General features: G+C 51.0%; 1 protein-coding gene across 6 annotated transcripts; it reads left to right on the top strand.

Moving 5' to 3' along the window:
• On the top strand, window positions 1–27065 carry CCDC136 (coiled-coil domain containing 136). Of its 6 annotated transcripts, XM_027573931.1 has the most exons (19): window positions 1–144; window positions 944–1051; window positions 2617–2865; window positions 2941–3015; window positions 6868–7191; window positions 10171–10282; window positions 11087–11255; window positions 11532–11672; window positions 12009–12167; window positions 12446–12616; window positions 13035–13220; window positions 14866–15060; window positions 15560–15787; window positions 17232–17729; window positions 18059–18286; window positions 19355–19636; window positions 20325–20627; window positions 22511–22617; window positions 26731–26864. In XM_027573931.1, the coding sequence occupies exons 1-18, from the start codon at window positions 87–89 to the stop codon at window positions 22610–22612; spliced, it is 3588 nt and encodes a 1195-aa protein (XP_027429732.1). In that variant the 5' UTR covers window positions 1–86; the 3' UTR covers window positions 22613–22617; window positions 26731–26864. The 6 variants fall into 6 exon arrangements, with proteins under 6 accessions (XP_027429732.1, XP_027429735.1, XP_027429731.1 ...); XM_027573930.1 differs by lacking the exon at window positions 22511–22617 and having other exon boundaries at window positions 2–144; window positions 26731–27065; XM_027573932.1 differs by lacking the exons at window positions 15560–15787; window positions 22511–22617 and having other exon boundaries at window positions 2–144; window positions 26731–27065.

A 27065-nucleotide genomic window follows, 5' to 3' on the forward strand; every position in this document is an offset into this window, starting at 1 on the left:
CCCCCTGCGCACCCGGCTCCGGGTCCCCGGCCTGGCGGCTGCGGCGTCTCCTCCAAGCGGCGGCGACGGTGGCGGCGCGAGCGGCCATGGAGGCGGGCGCCGGGGCCGGCGCGGGCGCCGCGGGCTGGAGCTGCCCGGGCCCAGGTCAGAGCCGCCCCTCCCTCACCTCTCCGCCGCCACTCCTTCCTCTTCTCCATCTCTCCTCCCTCCAGACCCCCTCGTTCTCCCTCCCTCCCTCCCTCCCTCCCTCCGCCGCTCCCACCTTTACGTCCCGTCTTCTTCCCTCCATCCTGCCCCCCACCCCGGGCCCGGACTCCATCTTTCCGGGCTGGGTCTTCCCCACACCGGTCGCATCCTCCCCTGGCCGTCCCTCGCCCCGAGCCCTCTCCACCCCGTCTGTCCCTCCCTGGGGGCCCCAGACCCTGCGCCCACTCCGGCTCGAAGGCTTTGAGCGCAGGACGAGGGTGGGGTGGACGAGGTCGAGGGAGAGAATGGAGGGGAGGGGAGCGGCTCCGGCCCAGAAACCCTTGCCACACGCCCCCTCCCCCTCGAATCACCCCTTTCCCCTTCCACGCACCTCACCCTTTCAGCCTCATCTTCCCTGGCTCCTGCTCTCGCTTCCATCCTTGCCCGTCTCCTCCCTGTCCCCTCCCGGCTAAAGAGACACACACCCTTTCTGTCTGTGCCGGGAGAGGAGCCTGGAGCTGGGGATGCCGAGGGGGTTGGGCAGCACAGGGCGGGGTCCCCGTAGGCCCAGCTCGAGGGGCGGCTGAAGGAGGAGAGTCGCACCCTGGGCAGAGTGAGCCAAGCACTTCCACCGGGATTAAAAACTCCAGGGCTCCAGAGGGCTGGAAGGCACGTCCCTTTCTCTCTCCCGTGCACCCCAGCCCCAGCCCCCAGCCCCCCTAGCAGCCCACCGTGCCTCCTCTCTCCCTGCTCACAGGACCCACAGTGACCACTTTAGGCTCCTATGAGGCATCTGAGGGTTGTGAAAGGAAGAAAGGCCAACGCTGGGGGTCCCTGGAGCGGCGGGGAATGCAAGCTATGGAGGGTGAGTTTTCCAAAAAACCTTGCTTTCTCTCCCCTCAGCCAATTTCCCTCCCCTCCTCCTTACCCCCCATCTGGTCCCCAGAACTCCCAGCCAGCACAGAGCCCTTCCTCTAGCTCACCTGAGCCCCCTCTACCCTTCACGTCTGAGTTCTACCCCTCCTCAGGGCTCCGGCTTTGAGGGAGGTTCTGGGTGCATCCCTTTGGGGCCCTGATCACCAGCTAACCAGGTTGTGTGTCCCAGGGGGAGCTGCCAGGCAGAGAAAGAGGCCTCGTTGGACAGAGCTTTGAAGCAGCCTTTCAGCAGGGGGTTTGTTCTCACTGCCACCCGACCCAGATCCCAAGCTGTCTCATATTTTTGAAAAGCAGGGAAGTGAGCATTCTCTTTCTGGTGCCACCACCACTAACTTTGAATGTAAGCCTTGTGGCTTTGGTTCTCCAGGGTCTCTTATGGCCTGAAAGAATTGCCTGGGAGGGGGCAGGCGAGGCCAACCTTCCAAAACCCACGTATCCCCAGCGCACCATGTGACCTGGCAGTTGCTGCCAACACCAGGCCCCTGGGAGGATGCCTGTCTGCTTCCCAGGACTTCCTGTGAAGTGTCCCCAGGTCCCAATGCACACTGTGTGGGCAACCCTGCTCCCCTAAGGGGTCCCAGATGAACCTTAGGCTGCTGTTGTGAGACCAGGGATTCAGAATTGTAAAACAAAGCAAATAATCAGTATCCTGACAAAATGTCACTATTTCAAGGAACTGCACTGCAGCAAAGGAGGGGGTACTCACCAACCAGAGGCTGGGGACCAGTACACCCCAGTTTCTTAATGCATTAAAATGGTAGGCTTTCTTTTACACACAAGTACAACCTGGGACTTGAAACCTGAAAACTGCCCTGCGGTCAGCATGGGAGGAGGGGCCTTAAAACACTTGGGGGAGGGGAGAGGCCTCCTGACACTCCGCAGAGAAAAGGAAGGTGGACCTTGCAGAAAATTTCAAAAAGGCTATGTGATAGAATACATTTGAAAGGGCCCCAGTGTTTGTCCGGTAAAACATTTTAGAATCATTTCATTCTGATGTTTTCTTTCTCTAACTGTTGATGAGCAACCCTTTTCATTATGGAACAGCTACTTTCTCCCAAGCCACCTGGATAACTTTTTAACTTTGGACAAACCCCAAACTGTAACTCTTGCCCCATTCAGCCTAAAGACACGCCCAGTGTCTAAGTCCTTTCTTGGGTACTTGTCCCCAACGCAGGGACCACCAGGACTGGAAGAAGCAGGTATCTTTGTGCAAGCTCACATGGCTGACCAGCACCCAGCTGCTCAGTTTGCCCAAAGGCAGTAATAGGAGGCCACCTGGTACAATCCTGGTCCAGAAAGGGCCTGGGAGGGGGATGGGAGACCTTACCCCTGAGGATGCATCATGAGTGCAGGTCCTGCCCAGGGGCTCCTTGGGGGACACCAGGTGGCACTATTATACCATCCCTGCCCTGGGACCATGAGCTTGAGGGCCCTTGAAGGACTCTGGAAAGGAAGTTGACTCTGAGCCCCTGGGGGGATGGGTTTCTCTTCTAGGGGAAGTGTTACTCCCAGCTCTCTATGAGGAGGAAGAGGAAGAGGAGGAAGAAGAGGTGGAAGAAGAGGAAGAGCAAGTGCAGAAAGGTGGCAGCGTGAGCTCCCTGTCTGTCAGCAAGCACCGGGGCCTGAGCCTCACCGAGACAGAGCTGGAAGAGCTGAGGGCTCAGGTGCTCCAGCTGGTGGCAGAGCTGGAGGAGACCCGGGAGCTGGCAGGGCAGCATGAGGATGACTCCCTGGAGCTGCAGGGTGAGTGCCCGGGAGGGGGCCAGAGGGCCTGGGCTCCCTGGATCCCAGGCTCACGCCTGCCCCCCCTCACTGCAGGGCTCCTGGAGGATGAACGGCTGGCCAGTGCCCAGCAGGCAGAGGTGTTCACCAAGCAGATCCAGCAGCTCCAAGGTAATTCCCAACACTGGGACTGGAGGGAAGGTGGCCATCCAAGTACTTTCGTCCTGAGGGTTTGGCTGAAGCATAGCAGACAAATATAAACTAATTCAATACTTCCTCCTCATTTCCCCCTTACTATTCTCACCCTTTTCTCCTTCTCTCTCCATTCTCTTCTTTACCCAATATCTGTTCTTTGCATCCCTCCCTGGCTCTTCTGCCCTCCCCTGCCCTTTCTTGCCCTCCCATTTCACGGCTTCTCTCTCTGGCTGACAGTCTCCCTTTTCTCTCCTCCAGCTTCCTCCCTTCACACCTGTATCTTTTTCCCTTTCTTCTCCAGGTCAGGGGGCAGGTAATCAGGGCTGAATACCTATAACCAGACTGCTTTTCCCTGTCCCTACAAGGGCACCAGGGGAAGAGCAATGAGCCAACGAGAAGTGACCAGAGGGGACTCTGCATCTTTAAGGGAAGCAGATGAGAACACTTCTCTTGCTTCCTAGGACCGCTTCTCTTGCTTCCTAGGACCGAGCTTGTGGCCCCAAATCCCTTTGTGGCCCCAAATCCCTTTCTTCTAATGCCCACATCCCTTTGTCTCTGGAAAGCAGCAAGGCAGGTGTCCCACATTCCACCGCACCACCAAAAAAAGAGGCAGCTTTTGTTACTTCCATGGACTTCCAGAAGGTTTAGGGGAGCTGCCCTAGAAAACAGCAGGGGCTCTCCAGGGAGAACTGAGATCAAACCAAATGGAAAATATAAATGGAGAAAAAAGGAAGGCTGGGAAGCAGGCCTGGAGAGGAAGAAGCAAAGATGCAGGAAGGGGAGGAAAAGAGAAGGGAAGCCTAGGTAGATGCAGGAGAAGTAGACAATGAATGGGAAGAGGGTGAAGGAGAGAAATGGCTGGAGATGTGTTGTATCTGGGAAAACAGTGTGAGCCCTGGTCTCGGATCACCTAGGTTCTTGGGCCCAACTCTGTCACGTAACAAGCTTTAGGATCTTCGGCAAGTCACTTTTATCTTTCTGAGACTCAGTTCCTTATCTGTAAAATGGTGCTAATTTATTTGTTTATCATTCATTTATTGAGTGCCCTATATACTCGGAGGACAAGCTATGAACAAGACAGACCAGATCTCTGCCCTAATGAAGAGTACATTCTAATGGGGAGAGGCAGAAAATAAACAACATAAGTCCAGTTGGCAATAAATGCTATGAAGACAATGTAACAATATGATATAGAGAGATGGGGTGAGATGAGAACTTTTTTTGATGGGGCAGTTAGAAAAGTCCTCTTTGAGAAGATGACATTTGAGCTAAGACTTGAATAATGAGAAAGATCTGAGGCAAGAGCATACCAGGCAGAAGGAATAGCAACTGCAAAAGCTCAGAGGCAGGAATGAGCTTCATGTGTTTGCAGAACAAAAGCCATTGCAGCTGGAGCAGAGTGCACGTGGAGGCCCCTGGTAAGAGTGAGTTTTTTTTTTTTTTTTGAGATTTTATTTATTTATTTGACAGAGAGAGACACAGCGAAAGAGGGAACACAAGCAGAGGGAGTGAGAGAGGGAGAAGCAGGCTTACCGCGGAGCAGGGAGCCCAATGTGGGGCTCGATCCCAGGAAGCTGGGATCTGAGCTGAAGGCAGATGCTTAACAACTGAGCTACTCAGGCCCCCGAGAGAGTTCTGAGGGGCAGGCTGAGGCCAGATTACAAAGGGCCTTATAGGCCAGCTGGGAGGTTTGGTTTTTATTCTTAGTAAAAAGAAATGGGAGGGTCTTATAGTTGAAGGTGGAGCCCTCAGAACTTCTGATGAATTGGGTAGGGTGGAGGGTGGGGGAGGGGTGCGAATAGGAGAGACATGGAAGATAACTTTGCCTTGAGAAACTGGTTGGACAGTGCTGTCATTTATTGGGATGGGGAAGACTTGGCAAAGAACAAGTTTGAGGGCTAAGGGAACCATTGGAGACATGTTTTTACATGTTGAGTTTGAAATGACTAATGACATCTAAATAAATTAGTATGTTATAAGGGGGCAGTTGGATGTATGAATCTAGAACAAGGGGAGAAATCAAGGCTGGAGATACATAAATGTGGGAGTCGTTAGCATATAGATGGCATGTGAATCCCTGAGAGATCACCATGAAATCACAGGGAGAGACAGGAAGAAGAGGAAAAGGCTCAGTCCCAGGGATACTCCAGTATTTAAAGGTCCAGTAGAAGAGATATGAACAAAAGAGACTGAGGTAGGAGGAACAGCAGAAGCCTTTCATGCCCTGGCCGCCAAGAGCAGAAAGTGTTTCAAAGAGATTCAAAAGTTGCTAAATCAAATAAGATGGCCATTGGATTTGGCAAGATGGGGCTCTAAGATATTTCGGTGAAGACAGAAGCCTGATTAGACTGGGATTAAAGAGGAAAGGGGAGGTGAAATAGAGAAGGTGAGTACAGATAATTGCAGTAGTCATGTTTTGAAGAGAAGCAGAGAAATAAGGGGAAAGGGAATGAAGTCAAGGGAGAGTTGGGGGGGCGGGTTTGAGATAGGACTCACTATACTAGATCACGTTTGTATGATGAAGGAAACAATCCAGTAGAGCAGAAAAAGACCTTTGCTTGGAGAAGAGACATACTCCCTTACAAGGAGGAGGGAAGTCAGTAGAGAGGCAGGTAGGCAACTACGTGGGAAAACAAGTTCTGGAGTGACTCCTTAACCTACTAGGGTTGTTTCTACTGAGCATGAGCTCTCAAGCAAGCTAGGGACTGCGGTCCGGTGAAGGCGCCCAAGCCCCACCCCGCGAGAGGAACTAGAGACGGTCTTTGCGCACGCGCGTTGCCCGTTTCCGCCAAGAGGGGGCGCGCGCGACCTCAGAGGTAGCTGGTGTTGAGAGGCCGTTCCAGCCGCCACAGCCCCGCGGGGGGCCGGGACCGGCCGGCGGCGGGGGGGGGGGGGTTGGCCCCCAGGGAGACCGCTTGCAGGGGGGCCGACGAGATGGAGGCCATAACCAGTGAGTAAGAACCTACTCCTCTGTCCCACGGCTCAACTGCCGGGCCCTGCGCTTCTCCCCGACCGACCCACACCCTTTGTCAGCCGGCGTTAGGTCTTCGGAATCCGGGTCCAGTCCTCCCAACTCCCGGCCAGGGTCCGCCCCGCCCAGTTTTCGGATAAGCCCCTCCCCCTCGGGGCCTGCAAGCCCCTCCCCCTCGGGGCCTGCAAGCCCCGCTTCTCCATCCTGGGCGTGCCCTGCCCCTTTGTGCTCCAAATCATAAGCTTGCTTGGCTGAGGAAGACCTTCCTCCATTCTCCAGCGGATCTGAGAAAGCCATACTTTTAGGGCCAGACCTTAGAGGGGAACCTAAGGGAAATTTGAACCTTGACATCAAGGACATAACCATGTTTGGTTACCATGTGATGAGCCTACATTTGAATTTCAGCAGTGAACTCTAAATACACATTAGGGGCCAGTACCTACCTGTGAGGCTCTGTAATTCTAAGCTTCCAGACTGAATAGATGAGAATAGTGTGTGTGAATTTTTTTAGCCGGGGAATTTTTGGAAAAACTCAGTGCATCAGTAAAATACTGTAAATTAGTTTTGGTCTTCAACGTAGAAGCACTTAATACTTTTTGTTTGCAGTAGCTGAAGGTGTTGATTTGGTGCCAGAATCTACTTTTCTACTGCACCTTACTACATGGAGTCACTCCCTTCCCTTCTTAGGTACTCCTTTTATTCCATAGCTGATGAAGCTATACTTCACTGATGGGGTAGAGACTAGATTGCCAGTAGTTTCCAGATAAGAAATAAGTCTGCCTTTAACTTTCTGCCTCTAGAACATAGTAGATGAGTTCACTTATCCTCTTGACCATCCCAACCTCTGGGCTTTGCAGGTGAGCTGCGGTCTCTACGAGAGGAGATGTCCCTGTTAGAGCGAGAGAAAGAAAGTGAACTTAAGGAAATAGAACAGGAGTTGCACTTGGCCCAGACTGAGATCCAGAATCTGCGGCAAGCAGCAGAGGATTCCGCAACTGAACATGAGAGTGACATAGCATCCCTGCAGGAGGATCTCTGCCGGATGCAGAATGAACTCGATGACATGGAGCGCATCCGGGGAGAGTATGAAATGGAGATCACTTCCCTCCGTGCAGAAATGGAAATGAAGAGCTCTGATCCATCCAATAGTTTAAATCCTTCAGATTACTCTGAGATGCAAGGTATGAGAGGGCAAGCCTTTTTCCTGGTCTGTCAGTAAAGCCAAGCAGAGGGAGTTAGTATCCAAAAAGATGGTGGAAGGTGGTCTTAGATCATGAATTGGGAACCTCCAGAAAAAACCTCCAGGTTGAGTTCAAGACTCTAAGGGAGAAAAACTTATACAGATGTCACATAACCGGTCAGTGGTGGTATAAGAAATAGCACTGTGGAGATGTACCCTGAGAATTCTTCCTCAGAGAGCCATTGATTTGTTGATTTGACTATGGGAAAGCCCTTCCTAAGAAAGTCTCCAGTGCCGGGATGGGAGGATAAGGGGCTGGTCACCTTGGGAAGCTACCTGCTGCTCTGGCATGGCAGTTTGCCTGGCCTGCATTATGGGGGGGCCTCCAGTCCTGTTCCCAGGTCCGAGGATGCTAATGCTTAGGCTGCTTGAGTCCTCTCCAACGTAGAAGCTTTAGGGGGCAACAAATCAGAGCACAAGACAGCTGGAGAGGAAGAGAGGTTATTTCCAGGAATACATGAGGTACTAAAAAGCTTAGAGCTCCGCTTTCAGACAATGAGTCTCCCAGCTAGTTGCTAGGATTCATGACATCAGAGAGTATGCCTTTATTTTGAGGCTAGATTTATGATCTGGGTATAGTGGGAGGCCCTGTATTAGGCCAGGCCAAGCAGAGGCAATCAACAAGGAATCAAAGAACTGCAAGTTTTCCCAGCTGTAACAAGCTTCTCAGAAGAGCCTCTGGACTGGTTGGTGTCAGGAGAGTGAGGCCAGCACAGTGGGAAAGCTTGGGTCGAAGTTAAACCTGAGTTCAGAATCTCAGTTCTGCTAATTAGTGGGATGAACTTGGCCTGGTTATTATCTCTCTGAACCTTAGTTTCTGTATCTGTAAAAATTGGTTAATAAAACTTTACAGCCAAGGGTGCCCGGCTGGTTCAGTCGTTGGGCGTCTGCCTTCCGCTCAGGTCATGATCCCAGGGTCCTGGGATCGAGCCCCGCATCGGGCTCCCTGCTCCGCGGGAAGCCTGCTTCTCCCTCTCCCACTCCCCCTGCTTGTGTTCCCTCTCTCACTGTCTCTCTCTCTCTGTCAAATAAATAAAATCTTAAAAAACAAAAACAAAAACAAAACTTTACAGCCAGAGGGGATCCTGGAACAGAAAAGGACCTTAGGGAAAATGGAGAGAAATCTGAATAAAATGTTCAGTTTAGTTAACAGTAATTTATGAATGTTGATTCCTGAGTTGTGACAAATGTACCCATGGTAAGATGTTAACAATAGGGGAAACTAGGTGAAAGCTCTCCCGGGAATTTTGCACCATCTTTGCAACTTTTCTGTGAATCTAAAACTATTGTAAAATTAAAAGTTTATTTAAAAAAAAAAAAGAGAAAGAAAACCTTACAAGGCTATTTTTGGGATTAAATGAAATGCCTAGTATGTTGAAATACTCACAGACTAACTGAATGTGAGGCTGAAACCATCAAGTCTAATGCTTAGCACATGGTTGGCTTGTTTTTTTTTTTTTAAAGATTTTATTTATTTATTTGAGAGAGAGAGAATGAGAGATAGGGAGCAGGAGAGGGAAGAGGGTCAGAGGGAGAAGCAGACTCCCCGCTGAGCAGGGAGCCCGATGTGGGACTCGATCCCGGGACTCCAGGATCATGACCTGAGCCGAAGGCAGTCGCTTAACCGACTGAGCCACCCAGGCGCCCTCATGGTTGGCTTGTATTAAAGATTAGTTTCTTTCCTTCCTTCCATGATAATCTGCAGTATTCCAAGGACTTTTGATTGGAATAAAGAAGGAACATTAGACGTGAATTTCAGGGTGTTGAATCTTACAGCAGATAAGATAGGCCTTGTGTTCTAATTGGAGTAAATTAACATTCTTTAAATATCAGAATTGGTATTCTAGGAGAAATAATTCTTTTTTTTTTTCTTTTAAAGATTTTATTTATTTGAGAGAGAGAGTGCAAGCAGAGGGAGGGGCAGAGGGAGAGGGAGAAGCAGACTCCCTGCTGAGCAAGGAGCCCGATGCGGGACTTGATCCCAGGACGCCGGGATCATGACCTGAGCCAAAGGCAGGCACTTAACTGACTGAGCCACAGGCACCCCTAAGAGAAATAATTCTTAATCAGGAAGAAACAAGTTAGATAGGGGTGTTTATATGATTGCAGCTTTATTTTTTTAGAAAAAAGTTTATTTATTTATTAGAGAGAGAACAAGCAAAGGGAGGGGCAGAGGGAGAGGGACAAGCAGACTCCATGCTGAGCAGGGAGCCCGATTCGGGACTTGATCCCAGGAGCCCGGGATCATGACCTGAGCCAAAGGCAGATGCTTAACTGACTGAACCACCCAGGCGCCCATGATCGCAGCTTTAAAACGTATTGGTACCTGGTACTTAGGAACATGTGCTGGGGCATTTCAGTTGGTACCTTGTACTTAGGAACATGTGCTGGGTCAAAAAAGAATTCTTGACCACATGCTGGCCAGTGTATTTGGTGTGGTGATGAAGTAAGTAAAAGGACGTTTAGGATGCCGGAGTTGTCTCTGAAAGGCCAGGACTAGCGGTGTGACATCTGGCAGTTCACATCCCTCAGCTCTTGTACTTAAAGAGTAATAGGAAGGTAATCATAAACAGTTCAATGGAAACTTGAAATACAATAACCCAGAAACTCAATTAAAACCTTCATGAGCTCCTAAAATCTCAAGACTCTGCCTTGGTTGGGTTTTTGAAGATGGGCACACAGGGCAGAGCTTCTGGGCAGATGACAAGAAGGGCAGCTACCTGAAAGAGGACGAAGACACGTAGCAGTGTGGAATTTGGGGGGCCTTGTCTTCTAAGCCGCGGCATGTGGTGTCTCTTCTGTCTTTAGAAAAAAAGAAGCTATTCGGCCTTCTGCTATCTGATTTCTAGGCAGGAAAATTAGGGCTGATTACCAGTGCTTCTCCCCTTGGATCTCACATGTCTCCATTTGCCCTCTGCAGAAGAGTTGCAGCAACTGCGGGAACGCTGCCGCTTCCTGAACGAGGAGTACCAGGCCCTGCGGGAGAGTAACAGCAGCCTCACAGGGCAGCTTGCGGATCTGGAGAGTGAGAGGTACAGCTAGCAGGCTAGGGGGCTCTGCGGGGCTCTGCTTTGGGCTTTTCTCTTGAGTAGAATCAGTGAAGGCAGATGCAGGCTAATGAATGTCCCTCTGCTCTTAGACAGCTGGTCCTTCAAAGAGTATGGATGCCGCCTAGATGCAGGCATGGAGATCCAGTGTCTCAGGACTGGATTCTAAAAATTTAGTTTTCGAGGCGCCTGGGTGGCTCAGTCGGTTAAGCGACTGCCTTCGGCTCAGGTCATGATCCCAGGGTCCTGGGATCGAGCCCCGCATCGGGCTCCCTGCTCCGTGGGGAGCCTGCTTCTCCCTCGCCCACTCCCTGTGCTTGTGTTCCTGCTGTCGCTATCTCTCTCTCTGTCAAATAAATAAATAAAATCTTAAAAAAATAAATAAATAAATAAAATAAAAAAATAAAAATTTAGTTTTCTTCCATTCTAGGGACTGGGGTCTGGTTCGCTCTGCCCTAGAGTTGATCAGAAGTGATTCCTTTGTTGTCTACACAGAATGGATTCAGTCTAATGGTGTAGGGCCTCCAGATTAGAGCTGGCTTGACATAAGGCCCAGCCTTGAGCCCAACTAGAGTAGCACGCTTCCGGTCTCCCAGAGCCAAACATGCCTTGATTGAGGTGCTGGGACTTTTTCTTCACCTTCTCAGCATGTTTATTTAGGAGATAAACTACAATAGAAGGCTCTTTACCATCTTGGCCTAAAATAAAGACATCAGGACCAAGCACACTTAGCAGGTGATGCCAGGCAGAGCACCTACCCAAACATGGCTCTGGGGTTCTGGATCACAGGACACGAAGAGCAACAGAAAAGTGGCTGGAGTCCCAAATGCTGAAGGATATGATGTCATCAGAGTCTCAGACTTCAGAAATGGATTTTCTAGAACCTGATCCTGAAACCCAGTTGTTGCGACAACAGCTTCTAGGGGCTGAAGAGCAGATGCATGACATGCAGAACAAGGTAGGGGAAGGCAGGCACCTTCGTTGTCTATCTTTTACCCTCTCCTGGCCCGTGGTAGAAACATCTCCTTAGACACAGGGCCGACAAAGAGGGCATGCACTATGGCAGGAGGTAGTACTCTGGGGTCTCACTTGCTTGCCTGGTGTAAATATTCCAATAAAAGGAATGTCATCTTCTTTCCAAGCCTATCCCCACCCCCCGCCCCCACCAAGCCTATTCTCGAAGTGCGTGTGGCACCTATCTTCAATCGGCCTTTCTGTTCCATCTCTTGCACAGTGTAAGGAGTTGTGTTGTGAGTTGCAAGAACTACAGCATCATCGTCAGACCAGTGAGGAGGAGCAGAGGCGGCTGCAGAGGGAGCTCAAGTGTGCACAGAATGAGGTGCTTCGGTTTCAGACTTCCCACAATGTCACCCAGGTAAACACTGCCAGGGGAAGGGCATTTGGGGAGGGCAGACGGGCCTCCATGGAGTTGCTGCATCGGGGAAGGATGAACGCAGAGCAAGGTTGTGCTCTGCTGACTCTTGCCCTGCGACCAAGGGTACAGTCTACTGGAGACCAGTTGGAGAAGTCACGTAGCATTGCATTCTAGAGATGGTAGTCATTACTGAGTGTCTGCCTCAGAGAAGAAACCCAACCGTAGACCTGTGGGAGCTCCTCAAGATGTCTACGTCTGGAAAGGACCCAAACTGGTCTGTAGAGGGGTCTGCTGTTTCTTGAGAGTAACCGTTCTACCCACATCCTCCCACCACAGAACGAGGAGCTGAAGACCAGACTCTGTGCCCTGCAGCAAAAGTATGATGCTAGCCAGGATGAGCAGAATGAGCTCTTGAAGGTGCAACTACAACTTCAGTCTGAGCTCCGGCAGCTCAAAGTCTTGAAATCCACAGTCGTAGAAAGCCCAAATGAGAAGGTAACAACAAAAGGAGGTGAGGGGCAACTGAGGTGCTAAGAGGTTTTGGGGAAGGTGGCCTGGAGCGGAGTTAAACTAAGGGCGGCTGCCAGCCATGCAGCACCTCTGGTAGGGGCCTCCGGCCACCCCCGGGCACCGTGCCGGACGAGACGACAGCCGGTCAGTGAGGGGCAGGGAGAAGGCAGGCCTTAGACTGTCCGTGCCCAAGAGTGACTCAGGCAGAAGAGCGAGCGGGTTGATGCCCCCAGAGGTACTGCCCACAGCCCCCTCCACCGCAGGAGTTACTGTGCCGGCTACAGAAGCTGCAGCTCCAGTACCAGCACATCACGTGCGAGAAGGATAAGCTGCTGGAAGTGCAGCAACAGCTATGCGGGGACCTGCGGTACCATGAGGCGGAGGTGCAGCGCCTCAAGGACATCGTGGCCTCCTTCCAGGAGAGCAGTGAGAAGGTAAAAGAAGCTCCAGGTGAGGGAGATGTAGCCAGATGGAATCTTCTGTGAGAGCAATAGTACCAAGGAGGAGGGAGCATCGTAGGAGTTTTTTGGTACAGTCCTTGGTGTGGGGTATAAAGAGGTGCCTAGTAGAAAGGTGATCTCAGAGAGTCATGACACTCTCAGCTTCCTTTGATTTTTAATAAAAAAATCAGCCTATAAAAAGGTAGCTCTCTTTCTTCCCCACCTACCCAAAAAGGAAGCCCCAGAAGGTCCCTGTGTAGAGCCTTTTTAGGGTCCATCTCAGGTCACCCCCAGTGGGATGAAATTGGGACTGGAAAGGACTGAGTAGGATCCCTTAGTCCCTGTCTGAGAGGAGAGAGTGCAGCTGCAGGGGCTTCTGGGATGATGGCGGGGCCTGCCTCCCCTACCCCAGAACGCAGAGATGCACGCCCAGCTTCAGGAGATGAAGCGGCTGTACCAGACCAGCAAGGAAGAGCTGGAGCGGCGGAAGTACATGTATGATCAGCTCGAGCAGGACCTCCTGCTTTGCCAGCAGGAGCTGAAGGAGCTCAAGACCACCAAGCCCATCCCAGAGGAAAAGGGGAAGTGTGCTAATAAGGTAATTGTACTTAAGAGAGGTGAGATCTCCTGGGTGCTTCCTCTGGAGAGAGGAGTTGTAAGGGCAAAAGGTGAAGTCATCCAACTGAGGGGCTTGATGAGCTTCCTTTACGGTCACAGCTGAGTGTGCGAATCAGGAAACAGAAGCAGAGTCCCACGCTGTTAACTTTTAAACAGTTTGCCTTGATCTTGACTTTGAGCCCAAGCCACAGCCTAGTAGGATCAGTACAGCTGGATCCTGTCTGAACATCAGAGGGTTTTGCACTTGATCCATGTGTGTAGACATTTATACTTTGTTATTAGAACTGTAGTGATACCTTGTCATTTGTGGAGAAGAACATACACAAAAGTCCACATATACAGCTTTTCTCATTAGACCTAAAAAGAAAAGGTCCAGTTTTCTCAGGCAGATTGCAGATGCTCTTGTCAGATGACGTGGTCTTGTGCCTAGAGTGCTGATTGGCTATTAGAAGGACCTAGGTTCTTCCAGGGTTTACTCTGTGACTTCAGAAGAGTGACATTCTCTAAGCTCGAGTTTTACCCTCTTTAAATTGAACAGAATATTATTCTTTTCTCACTTGCTTGTAGTAATAAATCCTAGTAGTGATAAGTAAGGCCTTCCTTATTCATTTTCTTTTTTTCCATAGTGTGTAAAAAGTCATTATCAGTTACCCTGTGTTGAGCACTTTCAGCTCCTGATCACTGATAGGAAATGGAAGGTGTTGAAACATGGTGGAGAAAAGGCACGGGATTCTCAAAAGATGGTGGAGCCAGTCACCTTCTGCCCAAATCCTCAGTGACTCCTACCACAGCCAGCAGCAGGCTGTGTCCCTGGGAAAAGGCCTTCTGAAGACCCAGAATGGGGAGGTTATTTGGACCACTCCCAATAGTCCACCTGCCTTTCTACACCCAGGCTCACATTTCCTTCTTCTGTTCCTGCTCAGTTTAGAGGCCAGAGTGTCCATGACTTGCTCATCCGCTCCTCTCCTAGTAGAAGAGACTGTGGGGAGGGAGAAGCATGCTGACACAGAGCCAGCTTTTCCTCTTGTCCTAAAAACAGCATGGAGATGAGTTTGATATTAGAAGGTTTGGGTTCTTGGAATCATGGGATAATTTAGTCTTCTCAACCCAAATTCAGCAATAGCCCATATTTTTCTAGAGATTTAAAAAGATGGTTATGAAAACAAAAATGGGGGCAAATCGGGTGACGTTTTTATTGGTAAGGAGTATAATTAGGTATAAAACCAACTGGGGATGATGACAGTAACAGGAACTAGAACTCCCAGCAGGGCCTGAGAACGGTGTGTACCACAGGGAATGGCCAAAGGAAAGAAAGGTGGGGTCATGAGAAGGGAGGGGTGTTGCTAACACTCCCCTCACAGGGCTCTCAGAAGGGACCAGTAGATGAAATGTGCAGCATAGCCAAACAGTCCTTAGCGGCCTGCCAGGGTTTCCCATTCGGTGTCTAAACCTGTATGGGTGCAGTGTGGCTTGGGATGGTCAGTCCAAGGGGGCTGTAGAGGGTGGGAGCCCCTGCTGAACCACAAAGGGCAGGAGAGCACAGAAGGGCTCTGCCAGCTGGACGGTGCAGAGCAGCGCCTCACAGAGTAACCGCCCCTCCGCACCCCCTCCTCCCCCGTCCACAGTGTGACACACTGCTGTCCAGACTGACAGAGTTGCAGGAAAAGTACAAGGCCAGCCAGAAGGAGATGGGGCAGCTGCAGATGGAGCAGTGCGAGCTCCTGGAGGATCAGAGGAGGATGCAGGAGGAGCAGGGGCAGCTGCAAGAAGAGCTGCACAGACTCACGTTCCCGCTACCCAAAGCTGGTCTCCTCCCTAAGGTAACCCCAGCCAGGGAACGGCTGCTAACTAGGGAGAAGCTGCTTTGAGAAGTTTCCGAGGTATGACTATACTTGGGAAAAAGAACAGGGGGGGGATCGAACCTTTTCTTTTCTGCATCAGCCCCTCCTTACTTTGTCACCGATCTCTTCAAACCAAAAAGTTCAATATAGCTGATTAGGGTTTTTAAATTTTAAAACACATAGTATACTCTGGAATCTGTCCAGCATCTTCTCTAGATTTTTAGTCCCTCTGGAGAAAATATACTCTGAGAGAACTTTGTAAACTACAAAATACCTGCAAACTTATGAGATCATGGCTACTTACCTAGTGGGTCTCCATAGAAAGACCATTCCCCCGCCACACCGACCCTGTCCCAGATGGCTGTTCAGAGCCAACCCAGAGACTCCTAGGGGAAGGGTCCCCAGCAGGAAGGAGGCATGGGTCTTCCCACATAGCTACCACAGTTCCTGCCCGCTTCCTTCCCACTCCACCTCGCAGAGTCAGGAGCTACTTACAAAGTTACAAGACCTGTGTGAACTACAGCTGCTCTACCAAGGTATGCAGGATGAGCAGAAAAAACTGGTACAGAATCAAGAAAGTGTGCTCAAAGAACAGTCAGATCTGCATGAAGAGCTGCATCTTTTCAAAATGTCTCGTTTCCGGGACGTGTTGGAGAATCCCAGTGATTCCAAATCACCTAAGTCCTCCAAGTGTGGTCACAACAAGGTAACAGAACAAGAGGCAGGGAGACAGTTCTGGGGACAACAGCATGGTAGGGAAGAGGGCTCCATGGAAGGGTCAGAGTTAGGAAGGCCTGTCTGGCCAAGAGTAAGGATGAGACTAAGGCCCCCTTCTTCAGCCATGACCACCCACGGGCTCGTGAAAATGTGGCTTTAGCTATGGGCTGAGGATCTCAACCAGATACGTGCCCTGTTGAAGTGCTGTGAACACCGAGGACGGATCAGGGTGACCCCGGAATCTAATCACCTGATAATTTGATGCAGCCCCTTCAATATCATTTTTCCAGATTTGTAATAGCAACTTAGGGTTTGTCTGGATTCCTTGGGACTGACTCTGAGCATGTCATCCTTTTCTCATCAGCTGGTTGATAATTAAGCAGTACACTTTCAGTGATCAAAATCTATAACCTTTCGGTGTTCTACCTGAGACAAATCTGGGGCCATTCATTTCCAAGGGAAGAATTCCTAGCATGTGGCATTAATGGTACTGGCCACACTGTCTTCATTGGAACTTTGGTGGCAATAACAGCCAGGTCAAGAGGGTTAGACTAGAGAATCCATGCATCGCAAGCACCAGGAAGGGGTTATGCCTCTGAGGTCACACTGGTGGAGATTTCCTGATAAGTCTATTTGGGGTTGGGGAATGCATTTGGTCTGAGGTCTCAGGGTGGGCAAGGAAGAGCAGGTAGACAGTTTCAATTTAAGGCTAGCCCTATTCATTCAAATATTAGCCTGGATAGGGAGAACCAGGGAATTGCAGAAATCCAGACTGAGATTTGGTCAGATTCCAGAGGCATCAGATTTCAGCCTGGATTACACAGAGGCCAGGAACCAGGTAGAACTCTTTCCTTAACCGATCAGATCTCATCCTGGGCATTAGCAGCCAAGAAGCCAGGCCCAGAGGGCCTGGGAAACATGCCTAGAGGCCAGATTCAGAGTTGGGACAGGAGGTACAGGGACTTGTAGTGAGACCTTAATTCCAGGTCCACATCTTCTGAGGGAGGCATTCTTGTAGGCTCACATTAAGGGCCAGGGCTGATTTTAGAGTTGGGGGCGGGGGAGGGGACTGAGCGCCAAGGTCAGGGTAATGGGTATGTCCTGACCGAGAAGACGGTAGGGTAGGGAGCCAGAGTGTTCTCGATTATCACTCAGCTCTGCTGCAAGGAGAGAGGGATGTGCCAGAGTTTAGAAACCAGCCGAAATGGGAGCCTGGAAACCGCAGAATATCTGCCCTGGGTAGATTTTCCCCAACGAGCAAGTAACTGACATGCCAGTAGCTGCAGGCGGTTAAAGACCTAGGCTGTGGTGAGACTGGAGTGTAGGTGTGCAGGTCTCTGAAGTGTGCGCGCAGACATCTGCCCCGGGGGGTGCAGCGAGAAGGACGGCGGTGTCTAGAGTAATGGTAGTGTCTCCCCACCCACTCTCGGCAGTCCAAGTTGATCACCGCCCAGATGCAGGCTCTGCAGGTGCTCTACGAGGGCACGCAGACCGAGCAGGAGCTACTGCAGCAGGAGCAGGGCAGGCTCCTCGAGGAGCGGAAGAGGCTGCGGGCTGACCTGCAGCTCTGCCTGGAAGAAATGCAGCTGCTCCAGGTCCGGTCCCCTTCCAGCAGAATGAGCTTGGAGAAGAACTATGGCAGCATGGCCACTGGCAGCGAGAACTACCGCCGGAGTTACAGGAGCAGCCTCGATGACGGCGAGAGCTATCACAAGAGTTATGGTAGCACCCAGGCCAGCACCGAGAGCTTTCTCAAGAGCTATGACAGCAGCAGCAGTGCCCAGGAGAGAAGCGAGAGGAGCTACTGTGCCGGCAGCAGCGGCAGCAGCATCTATAAGAAGAGCTACGGCAGCAGCTCCAGCTCTGACACCTGTTACAAGAGTTACGGCAGCAGCACTAACGACGGACCTGCCGAGCCTGAAGACCTAGAGGTACAAGAGCCAGAGGAGAGGTCGGACAGGGAGGAAAGCCTCTTGTCTTACTAAGAGATAAGTCAGGGAAGGGTGCAAGAAGTGAGGTGGGCGGCAGAGTCAGAGCTGAGCTGGGTCACTGGAAATGAATGAGGCGCTCCGCCTGTCTAGTATGGAGATGCTCCCATCACAGTGATGGTGCTTTATGAGAAGAAACACAGAATTAGCCCCAGCGCAGCTCCAGAACCTTGCCGCCGTTGTTCTATACCCAGGATGGGGCCTAGCAAAGAGAGTGGGGTGGAGGGCAGGTCCTTCTCCGGGTGCGGTCATTACTCCTCCGCCCTCCGCAGCACTGTGAGGACGTGGTCGCCAAGGTGGTGATCAAGCTGCAGGGGGTGCAGGCTATGTACCAGCTCAGCCAGGAGGAACATGACTGGCTGCAAGACCGAATGAAAAAGCTGTTGGACAGGCAGAAAGAGCTGAAGGAAGAGCTGGTCGCCTGTGAAAAGGAATTCAAGGAGTGCATGGAAAGCCTTGAGAAGCCTGCTGCCTCCCCAAACGACAAGGACAAGAACGAGGTAACTGCTCTCTGGGCGGCAAGGTTTCTTCTAGGAGTCCCTAGAGCCAGAACAGGTCATAGGTCCCAGCCATTTCGGAGAGGCTGAGGAAGGAGGTCCGGGAGCTCACTGCTTGCTCTGCATAGTTGCCCCCTTCCTGGTCAGAGGAACAGAGCAGGGGCTGAACCCCAGGAAGCTGGGCACTCGGCCACAGCACTAGTGGACGGTCCTCAGGTGCTCACTGTGCTGAGATGTACTCATCATCAAGACTCTGAATAATTTTTCTTTTTTTCCTTTTACCACTTCCCTCTTTTGCTGTGTCCCAGAGCACTTCTATAGAGTTGTATTTTTTCACCTTTCGTTATTTTTGGTGTACTTGTCTCTTCAACTAGATTGTAAGTACCTCGAGGGCAGAGCCTTGCGTCCTTTCGGATCCCTTATAATGCCAAGAAGGGTGCTCTGCATCCATGAGGGATGGGACAGAAGGCATTCTTCCTGCCCAAGAGTAGTCCACAGTCCAGCGGGACTCACTGTGAATGCGTGGGAGAGTTCAGACAACAGTCAGCCCGGGGACCTTGATTGCTTAGTATTGTTACCTACCAGGGAGACTGTGATGCCAGAAGTCAGGGAAGACAAAACCAGAAATTAGGGAGCAGGGTTGGAATTTGCCTCTGTTTCCAGGGTGAGGTTTGCAGGAGCCCAGGCACACTTTCAGGAGTGGACCACATGGTTCCTTAGGTAGTTGTGCCTCTTAGAGAAATAGCTTGGGCGAAGTAGGAGTTTCCATCAAAAAGACGTCCATAATAAAGCCCTGAGCTTCAGAAGGGGCAGCTCTATAGTTATTCCCCAGACGGGTCCCAGTAAAAACATAATTTAAATCATCCTTTTTTGATCCCATTAGGTGTAAATCATCAGGTACCTCATTTAGAAGCTATTTCTGAAACTGCTTTAGAGGCTCGTATCCTGCAGTTTAACGTTTCCTCTCTTGTCTACTCCCCCATGGGCCTTAGCAGGGCAAACTCTGAGGCAGTGACCCCTAGGCCGGGCTGTGGGTGACTGGCCGTTCAAACCCCCTGCCCCCCCCTGCAGATCAAAGAGCTGCAGGCCAAGCTGCGGGAGCTGCAGCTGCAGTACCAGGCGAGCATGGATGAGCAGGGGCGGCTTCTGGCCGTGCAGGAGCAGCTGGAGGGCCAGCTGCAGTGCTGCCAGGAAGAGCTCCGCCAGCTCAAGGAGAAGAAGTCCTCTGTTCCCAGAGAGACCAAAGGGAAAAGTGACAATGAGAATAGGAACAAAAATGCCAACGGGGTTAAAAACAAAAAGGTGACCAAACCAAGCCTGGACGGTTCTGAGGGCTGCTATGAGAACGAAAAGGTGAGTAATAACCTTAGTAGCCTGATAAGCAGAAAGGCAGAGGAGATCTTGGGAAGAAAAATCACCACCACCACCATTCCGGCCAGGTGAGGTATTTGTAGAGAAGCTTCTGGTCTCTCTGGTGTATTAGTTCCCTCTTGGTAGCAATTCCGTACTCCCTTTTCCTCTGGAGGTAAGGGGAGTGGAACACAGACCACTTATACCTGGGGACACAGCCCCAAAGGACCATAGCCCCTAGGATGGACGAGGGCTCCAATTAGCTCAGCCCAATCTCCTAGGGCCCCTTTTCTTCCTGGCTTATGTGCCCAAGAGAGGGACCAAATGGATGAAAAGAAAGAATTTATTCGAAGCGGTGGCGGACTCCTACGTGAGAAGGAGGAGGGGAAAATAGGAGTCGTAGCCGCCCTGCAGGGGTCGGAGGTGGCAGCTGAGGGGCAGAGCCCAAGATTCTAGCTCTGGTAGCTGTCCGAGATGGCCAACGGCCGGATGGCCGTGTGGGTCCAGAGAGGCTGCGTGTGACTGCCCTCCACACGACGCTCAGGGAGAGCCTCGGTGCCCAAGCGTGGTGCTGCCTGCGCACCGTGCCAGGCTGGGAAGCAGAGTGCGCTTGAGGGAGTCCGGCTTCATTGTGAAGGTAGGCCTCTTTGCGGTAACCGGAGCCCCCGTCCTGCCCTGCCTCCGCCCACAGAGTCTGGAGGTGGTGCTGTACTACAAGGCCAGCCACACGGATTTAGGTGGTCTAATACAAGAGGAAGTGGAGGAGGAAGAGGAGGAAATCAAAAAGGACTGGAAGCAGGACTCCTGCAATGAACTGGTTTCTGTGCCATCAGAGCCTGCAGAGATTAAGTCTGCAGAAGCTGAGCAGGGGTGTTACGAAGAGTCCCAAGAGCAGGAGGGCAAGGAAGACGACGACAAAGATGAGAGCGCCAAGGACACTTGCCCTGAAGCTTCAGAGGGAAGCAACCCCCTCAAGCTTTCTGAGAGCAAAAAGGTAACCGCAGTCGAAGGCTGGACCGAGTGGGAAGTGGGCTCTGGGGCTCAGGTGCCCTGGTGTGGCGGGGTGACCCAGCCTGAGGATGGACTTCTGCAGGAGTGTATAGGCCAGCCAGCCCTGAGGCCTAGCGTTCGGGGAGAGTGGAGATGGAGCCGGTAGTGGTGGAAGTGGGCTCTCCGCGGGAAATGGCGGGCTGGAACCACTTTGCTGTGGACCTACCTGTGTCTCAAAGATCACCTTTTCTGGGAACCAGGGTGGGGCCGTTGCAGTCCTGCCTGTTTCACCTCTGTGGCAGCCCTTGCTCCTTACATCAGGAGGTCTTCCCCCTTCACCTAGCACTGCACTGAGGACGTGGATGGTGTGAGGCCTGCTTCAGGCTATTTGCCAGCCTGTGTTAGTCTCTCAGTCCTGCCTCCTCGAGGTGCCCTGTTAGGTTGACCTTTGTTGTTGCTGTTAGGGGTGTTCGGGGGGCAGGTGTGGCTTTCGGGTTCTGCGTGTTACAGGGCATGAGGGGAGGGGCTGGGGGTGGTCAGAAGTAATAGAATATTTTAGTCCGCACACAGCAGGGGCGTGGGCCAGTCTGGGGAGAGCAACCAGAGTCCTAACCCTTTAGTTGCTAGATCTTGAGAGGTTGGGATGGGAGTATCCTGGGTAACGTACCAACCATACAAAAGTATTTCTGTATTTTAACTAACTGGTACATCTGCACAGGTATGTACCAGCTGAATTCCTGCGCTAGTTGAGGTTAACTGGGGGCTCTGATTTCCTGAAGAGTGAGTACTTCCTGAATAAGTCCTCGGTTTATGGTACAGGCTCTTTCTGTCTTTCTAAACACCAGGGAAGAAAATAAGTCTCTTGTGGTGGGATGTCCCAGTCAGCTCTAAGGCTCTCTGGACTTTTCCGGCAGCTCGGTCTGCAGCAGTGGCTAGGGATCTAGCATGCAGTTCTCTGTTAACCTTGTGGCAGAGGACCGTTACTTAGGATGTAAAAAAGTAGGAGCCACCGCAGCCTTTTCCCCAGTGCTCTGTTTCTTCGAATTCATCATACTCCACCGCATGCTCGTTCAGAGCCTCCTCGATTTCCTTGCCTTGGGTGCCAACATCTCTAAACGCCAGACCGGATCCTTGTACTTCGAAGTTGAGCGCGTTCCTTGTGTCTACATACAGAGGTGTCCCTTTGCCTCCGCAGGTCCTGCATATTTTGCAGGCAGCTCTAACGGTGTATGTTACTGCCTGCGAATTCACTTTCTCTCTCTGGAAGATTGTTGCAAAGAACTAGCACTTCTCCACTGTTAGCCTGTTGTAGTGCATTTTGTCTCACAACAACGGCATTAGACTCTAGGGGATCGTAGGGGCCAGGGCCCAGAATACTTGAGATTCAGTGGATAGCAGCCAGAACAAGTGGGCTAACGGCGGGGGCGGGGGGGCAGGGGGCGGGTGGCCTGGCAGGAGACTGAGTGACCCAGGAGAAGTATACATCCTCATCCGGAGAGCCCGGCTTTACTCTCGGAGCTTCCCTTTTCCAGAGTTACTGACCTGTACGAACAGTCTAGGGCAGATCACCCCTGCTTGACAAGACGTGAGAGGGAAATGGCCAGCCAGCAAACTGGCCCCCCGACCTGATTTGGACCTAAGCAGCTGCTTAACCCACTCAGGTTTGCATCCTCCACAGGCTGCCAGTGGGAAGATCCAGGCCCGGGCGCAGAGGAGAGATACGGCTGCCCTCACTGCCTGTTGTTTAACCTCTTGATCTCTTTCTCTTTTCCCTTTGTTTTCTCATCTTCATTATCCATTGGATTCATGTGTTTCTGTCTTTTTATACCGCCCACCCCCCATCTCCTGGCCTCTCCCTGTGCTTCCTGCTCATTTGGTATGTTGCAGCCATCCCCTGCCCCGGAGCCCCCCATCTTCTCCTTGCCTCTCGTAGCCCTGGTGGTCATATCGGCTTTGCTCTGGTGCTGGTGGGCCGAGACGTCGTCCTAACACAGGTACTGGTACCGAGTCCTCTCCTTCGGAGGGGTAGAGGGAGGGTGCAGGTGGCCCTGGCCTCTCCTCTTTGCCCTTGCTCTCACTTGCTTGCTTCTTGCTTTTAGCCATTTGACAACAGGATACTCAGGGGCTGAGTTTTAGCCCTGGCTTCTCCATGGGCTACTGCAAAGCCCATAGCACCTCTGAGTACGTCTTCCTAACACATAGTGAGTTGGAATGCATACTGTTGACACGGTTTGAGTTTCTGTCCTCTGGCTGGGAAAACTTGGGATGATCCCAGCACTGTTGCTACTTTGAAAAACGCCTGACCACTTCTGATGAGCTGATGCCTGTCTGCAAGGCTGACCTGAGCGCTCTTTGCTCTCACTACTGTCACCACCCAGGATGGCAAAATAAGGCATCACTGCGCCTCCCCTGTTGGGTGAGAGAGGAATTCTGGAGTGTTGTGACCAACACGCAACCCCAACCCTAACCCCCTGCCCAGGGGCATTTGTATGAGGGCAGGCTCAATTTGTCCTCCAGACTTGGCGAAAATGGAACAGAAACCCCTACCATGTTGTGTTCTTTCAACGGAGAAATTCTCTGGTTTGGGACTTCTGGTCTTCAGAAAACTCAGAACCAGAATGGCAGGAAATATTTTATAGTTCTATATTTATCCCTTTTGGGGTCCAGAGTCTGTTGTAATTGCCTTCCCAAGCCAGGCTTTTTGGACATAATGTGGTACTGGTGAAAAGAACGAGATGCAAGTATTCTCAGGGTGCCAAGGCTGACATCTTCTGGGCACCTTCCACTTGGCCTCGGCCCATGTAATCTGGTCTGTCAACAGGATACCAAATTTAGGAGGCAGAATGTGGTCTTAGGTCCCGGGGTAGAGCCCTAGGGTTCCACCTGTCTTTGGAACCCATAAACTATTCCCTCCTGGCCTGTTCTGGCTCCTTTCTCCTGCTCCCCAGCCCCCCACCACTTCCCACCCTCCCTTCTCACCCCTGCAAATGGAGTGCAGCTGGCTTAATGCACAGGTTGGGGCGGTGGCAGCTGAAGCGTACGTTGGTAGTACTCACCAGCATCCTTTTCTCCTTCCTTTTCCCCTCACTTTTTTCCCTCTTCATCCTTTCTCCTCTTTAAGGTGTTCCACTTACTCCCCACAAACAGTCTAGCTTCTTTAGTGACAGGGTCCCTATCCCTGTCCTGTCCACATCCAGATTTCTCAGCCCCTAGGGGAGGAGACCCAAAGCATTTGGCCATAGCCTTTCTGCACCTCACCAGGCCCACGCAGAGTGAGAGGAAGGAGCTCCTGGGTCAGGGTGCTCTTGGAGGGTCTGGCTGTGCCCCCCTCTGCAGCTCCCAGTCCAGGAGCTGAGGCAGCGTAGCTCTGTAGAAAGCGTGGCTGACAGGTGAGAACCTGTCCCGGTCTGTGTCTGCCTCTTACCGCTTAGTCCCAGTGGGCAAAATGCATAACGGGAACATTAGTTTCTTCAGATGACAGTGAAGAATGGTAAAACCTCTGCCTTTCTCATGTGAGGATCACAGGAGTTCATGTTTATGAAAGTGCTTCATAAATAATGAAACACCCCATAAATAATTTAAAAAGCGTATACTTACAGTATACATACTATGTGCCTCGCACTGTTGTAATCACCTCATTTGACAACAGGATACTCAGGGGCTGAGTTTTAGCCCTGGCTTCTCCATGGGCTACTGCAAAGCCCATAGCACCTCTGAGTACGTCTTCCTAACACATAGTGAGTTGGAATGCATACTGTTGACACGGTTTGAAACTCATTTAATCTTTGCAACAACCCAATGAGGTGGCTTTTATTATGATTTTATATGTAATAAAACTAAGGCACGGAGAGGTCAAGTAATATCGCCAGTGAATTGTGAATGGATTTCTAAGGACTAATATTAGCAACAGCTAAAATTCCAACCTTGCTTCCCCCTTACCATCTCTCCTCATTTCGAGCAGTTTTCCATGGTTGCTTCCATGTAATTAGGAAGACTCCATACTTCTCTTCACACAGCCTCCAGTGGCATTAGCTCTCTTGACAACTCATGTCACGTTAACTCTCCGCATGTGTTGTTTATAAAGCTCCTTTGCGTATTGCGTACGCTAAGTATCCTCTCCCCATTTTCTACCTGCAGTTGATTTTTTGGATCTGAGGCAGAATTTTTTATTCATTCCTATTAGGTATAGTCCATTGATGTAACCTGTGGAGTTTGTTTTTTCTTTTGTTTAGTCTTGACCTTGTGGTTTCAGATTATCCATTACCCTGCCAGCTCCACATCCTCCTCAAGGGCGACCGGCCTACTTTCGTATGTTCATGTGCATTATTTTTTTTTAAAAGTCTTATTTAAGTGATCTCTTCCCCCTACATAGGGCTTGAACTCACGACCCCGAGATCAAGAGTCGCATACTCTTCCAGCTGAGCCAGCTAGGCGCCCTGCTCGTGCACATTAAGGATGAGGGCCGAGCCTCTGGAGTGTTGTCTCTCCAGGCTCTCTTTTATCCAGCTCATTGGTCACATAACAAATGGTCACACAGCAACCTGTGCTGGTACCATACTCTTTATTTCCTCTTGTTCTTTCCAAGGAGATCATGGAAAATCTGTCAGATGTCTTGATAAAATCCAAAAACATCTCTTTGATCTGTCAACTTAGTAACCTAGTCTGAAAGGAAAGCCTGACGTGACTTACCCCTTTGGGACCAGCCCTCAGCCAGTCTGGAACTCAGCCAGTCTGGAACTTGCCTCTGACTGGTATAAAGGGTATCAGTTCACATTTATGGGTCTAGCTCTATCCTCCTTTTTTTTTTTCTTAATTTAATTTAATTTATTTAAGGGGGGCGGCAGAGAGAGAATCCCAAGCAGGCTCCACACCCAGCGCAGAGCTCAATGCCGGGCTGGATCTCACCACCCTGAGGTCGTGACCTGAGCCGAAATCCAGAGTCAGATGCTTAACCAACTGAACCACACAGGCACCCCGCTCTGTCCTTCTTTAAGAACACCAGACTGACGTTTTTAAGCAGTGTACATTAGGGTATAAGCATCTAAGCATGTAGATACTTTTTCTAGCTTCCTTTCCAGTTATTTTCTTATATAAATTACTCTGTATATCCACCTCCAGTATTGTTTCGCTTTCCATTTCATTTGTGCTGCTCTTTTTAGTAACTATTTCTACAAATGTAGGAGATCTTCTTTGCTCTTTATAGCTGGCTTAAAGTCCTCTTTTTAGTTCCGTTATTCTCTGAGCAAATGCATTCTTAGCATCAATACTGTACTCTGCTCTTACCTAAAATCATTCTTCTGTTATTACGCCATAGCTTATGACTCAACCCAAATTCTGTCTTTCAAGTAATACAGTAAAAAAAATAATAACAATAGGAACTATTTCCCTAAGTATGTATTGTCCACGATTTTGTGTTCCCTAAAGGATGCTTCTTTGTTATCCCACGAATCAGCAGGATTTGCTGTGGTCGGCAGAGTCTGGAAGACTCAGCACACTGGCACATGCCAGGAAGACCATCAACACACTGGTTCCCCGGGGGTGTTTTAAGGCATTTGTCTCCAGGGCCTGTGACCGGCTTCCTTGGGTTTCCTCGAACCAACATCATTGTCCAAAAAAGGTTTGGGCTGCCCACAAACCTCACATTTGCCTGCACTCTGTGGTGTGCTTTCTTTACTTCCCCTTCAGTCTTATCCTTTTGACTGAGTTTGTGGCTCCTGTGTAAAGCCAGTGAGGCACTGCTGCTTTTCCCAAAGGCCCCAGTTTACCCTCTTTTTCTTGCCGTGGCACCTGATCCTTTCTCATTGCAACCATCCGGATACTCTTTGGTCTCCCTCCTGAGCTGGCTTCTACACCCAGGAACTGGTATTCTCCTCATTCCGTGGGGCATGAATACACGCAGTCACCTCGGGCGATACACCTAGCGTTGTTCCAGATACCTAGCACTGCCAGAACTAAGACCACACTGTCTCCAGCAGTTACCCAGGAGGTGCGAGAGACCAGACCGTGAGGTTCCTGATGTCTCTCCAGTGCCAGTAGACAGGGGAGCCTCTGGCTTAGGGAAGGGTTCGGAAGGCCGGGCACTCACCATTTGTCTTTGGTCCCCACAGAACATGTTTGGGATGTGGAAGCCTATGGTGTTCTTGGCTATTGCGGCTGTGGCTCTGTATGTGTTACCCAACATGCGACCGCAGGAGTCAGAGTTCTGCCTCATGGAGTGATGGCAGACCTGGGCCAGCCGAGGGGGCAGATCCCCAGTGGCCACTACCCCCAGCTTTGGGCAGGACACACTGTGCCAGAGCCCCCACCCCACCTGTGTGTCCCATGTGTCCCCATCTCCTTAGCCTCGTCACCCAGGCTGGAAAGGTTATGGGGCGCTGCTGGCTGCCATCTCCTGCCTTGTATAAGAACCTGGGTTCCGTGTGATTAAATAGCAGCCTAATTA

Source organism: Zalophus californianus, chromosome 12 (assembly GCF_009762305.2).
Source record: "Zalophus californianus isolate mZalCal1 chromosome 12, mZalCal1.pri.v2, whole genome shotgun sequence".
Lineage (NCBI taxonomy): Eukaryota > Metazoa > Chordata > Mammalia > Carnivora > Otariidae > Zalophus > Zalophus californianus.

Bases quoted from the DNA above. Each gene is read 5' to 3' on its own strand.
- CCDC136 (XM_027573930.1), top strand. From the start codon at position 87: ATGGAGGCGGGCGCCGGGGCCGGCGCGGGCGCCGCGGGCTGGAGCTGC. The intron at 2,866-2,940 runs GTGAGTGCCCGG...CCCTCACTGCAG, and splicing joins TGACTCCCTGGAGCTGCAGG to GGCTCCTGGAGGATGAACGG. The intron at 15,788-17,231 runs GTAACAGAACAA...CACTCTCGGCAG, and splicing joins CCAAGTGTGGTCACAACAAG to TCCAAGTTGATCACCGCCCA.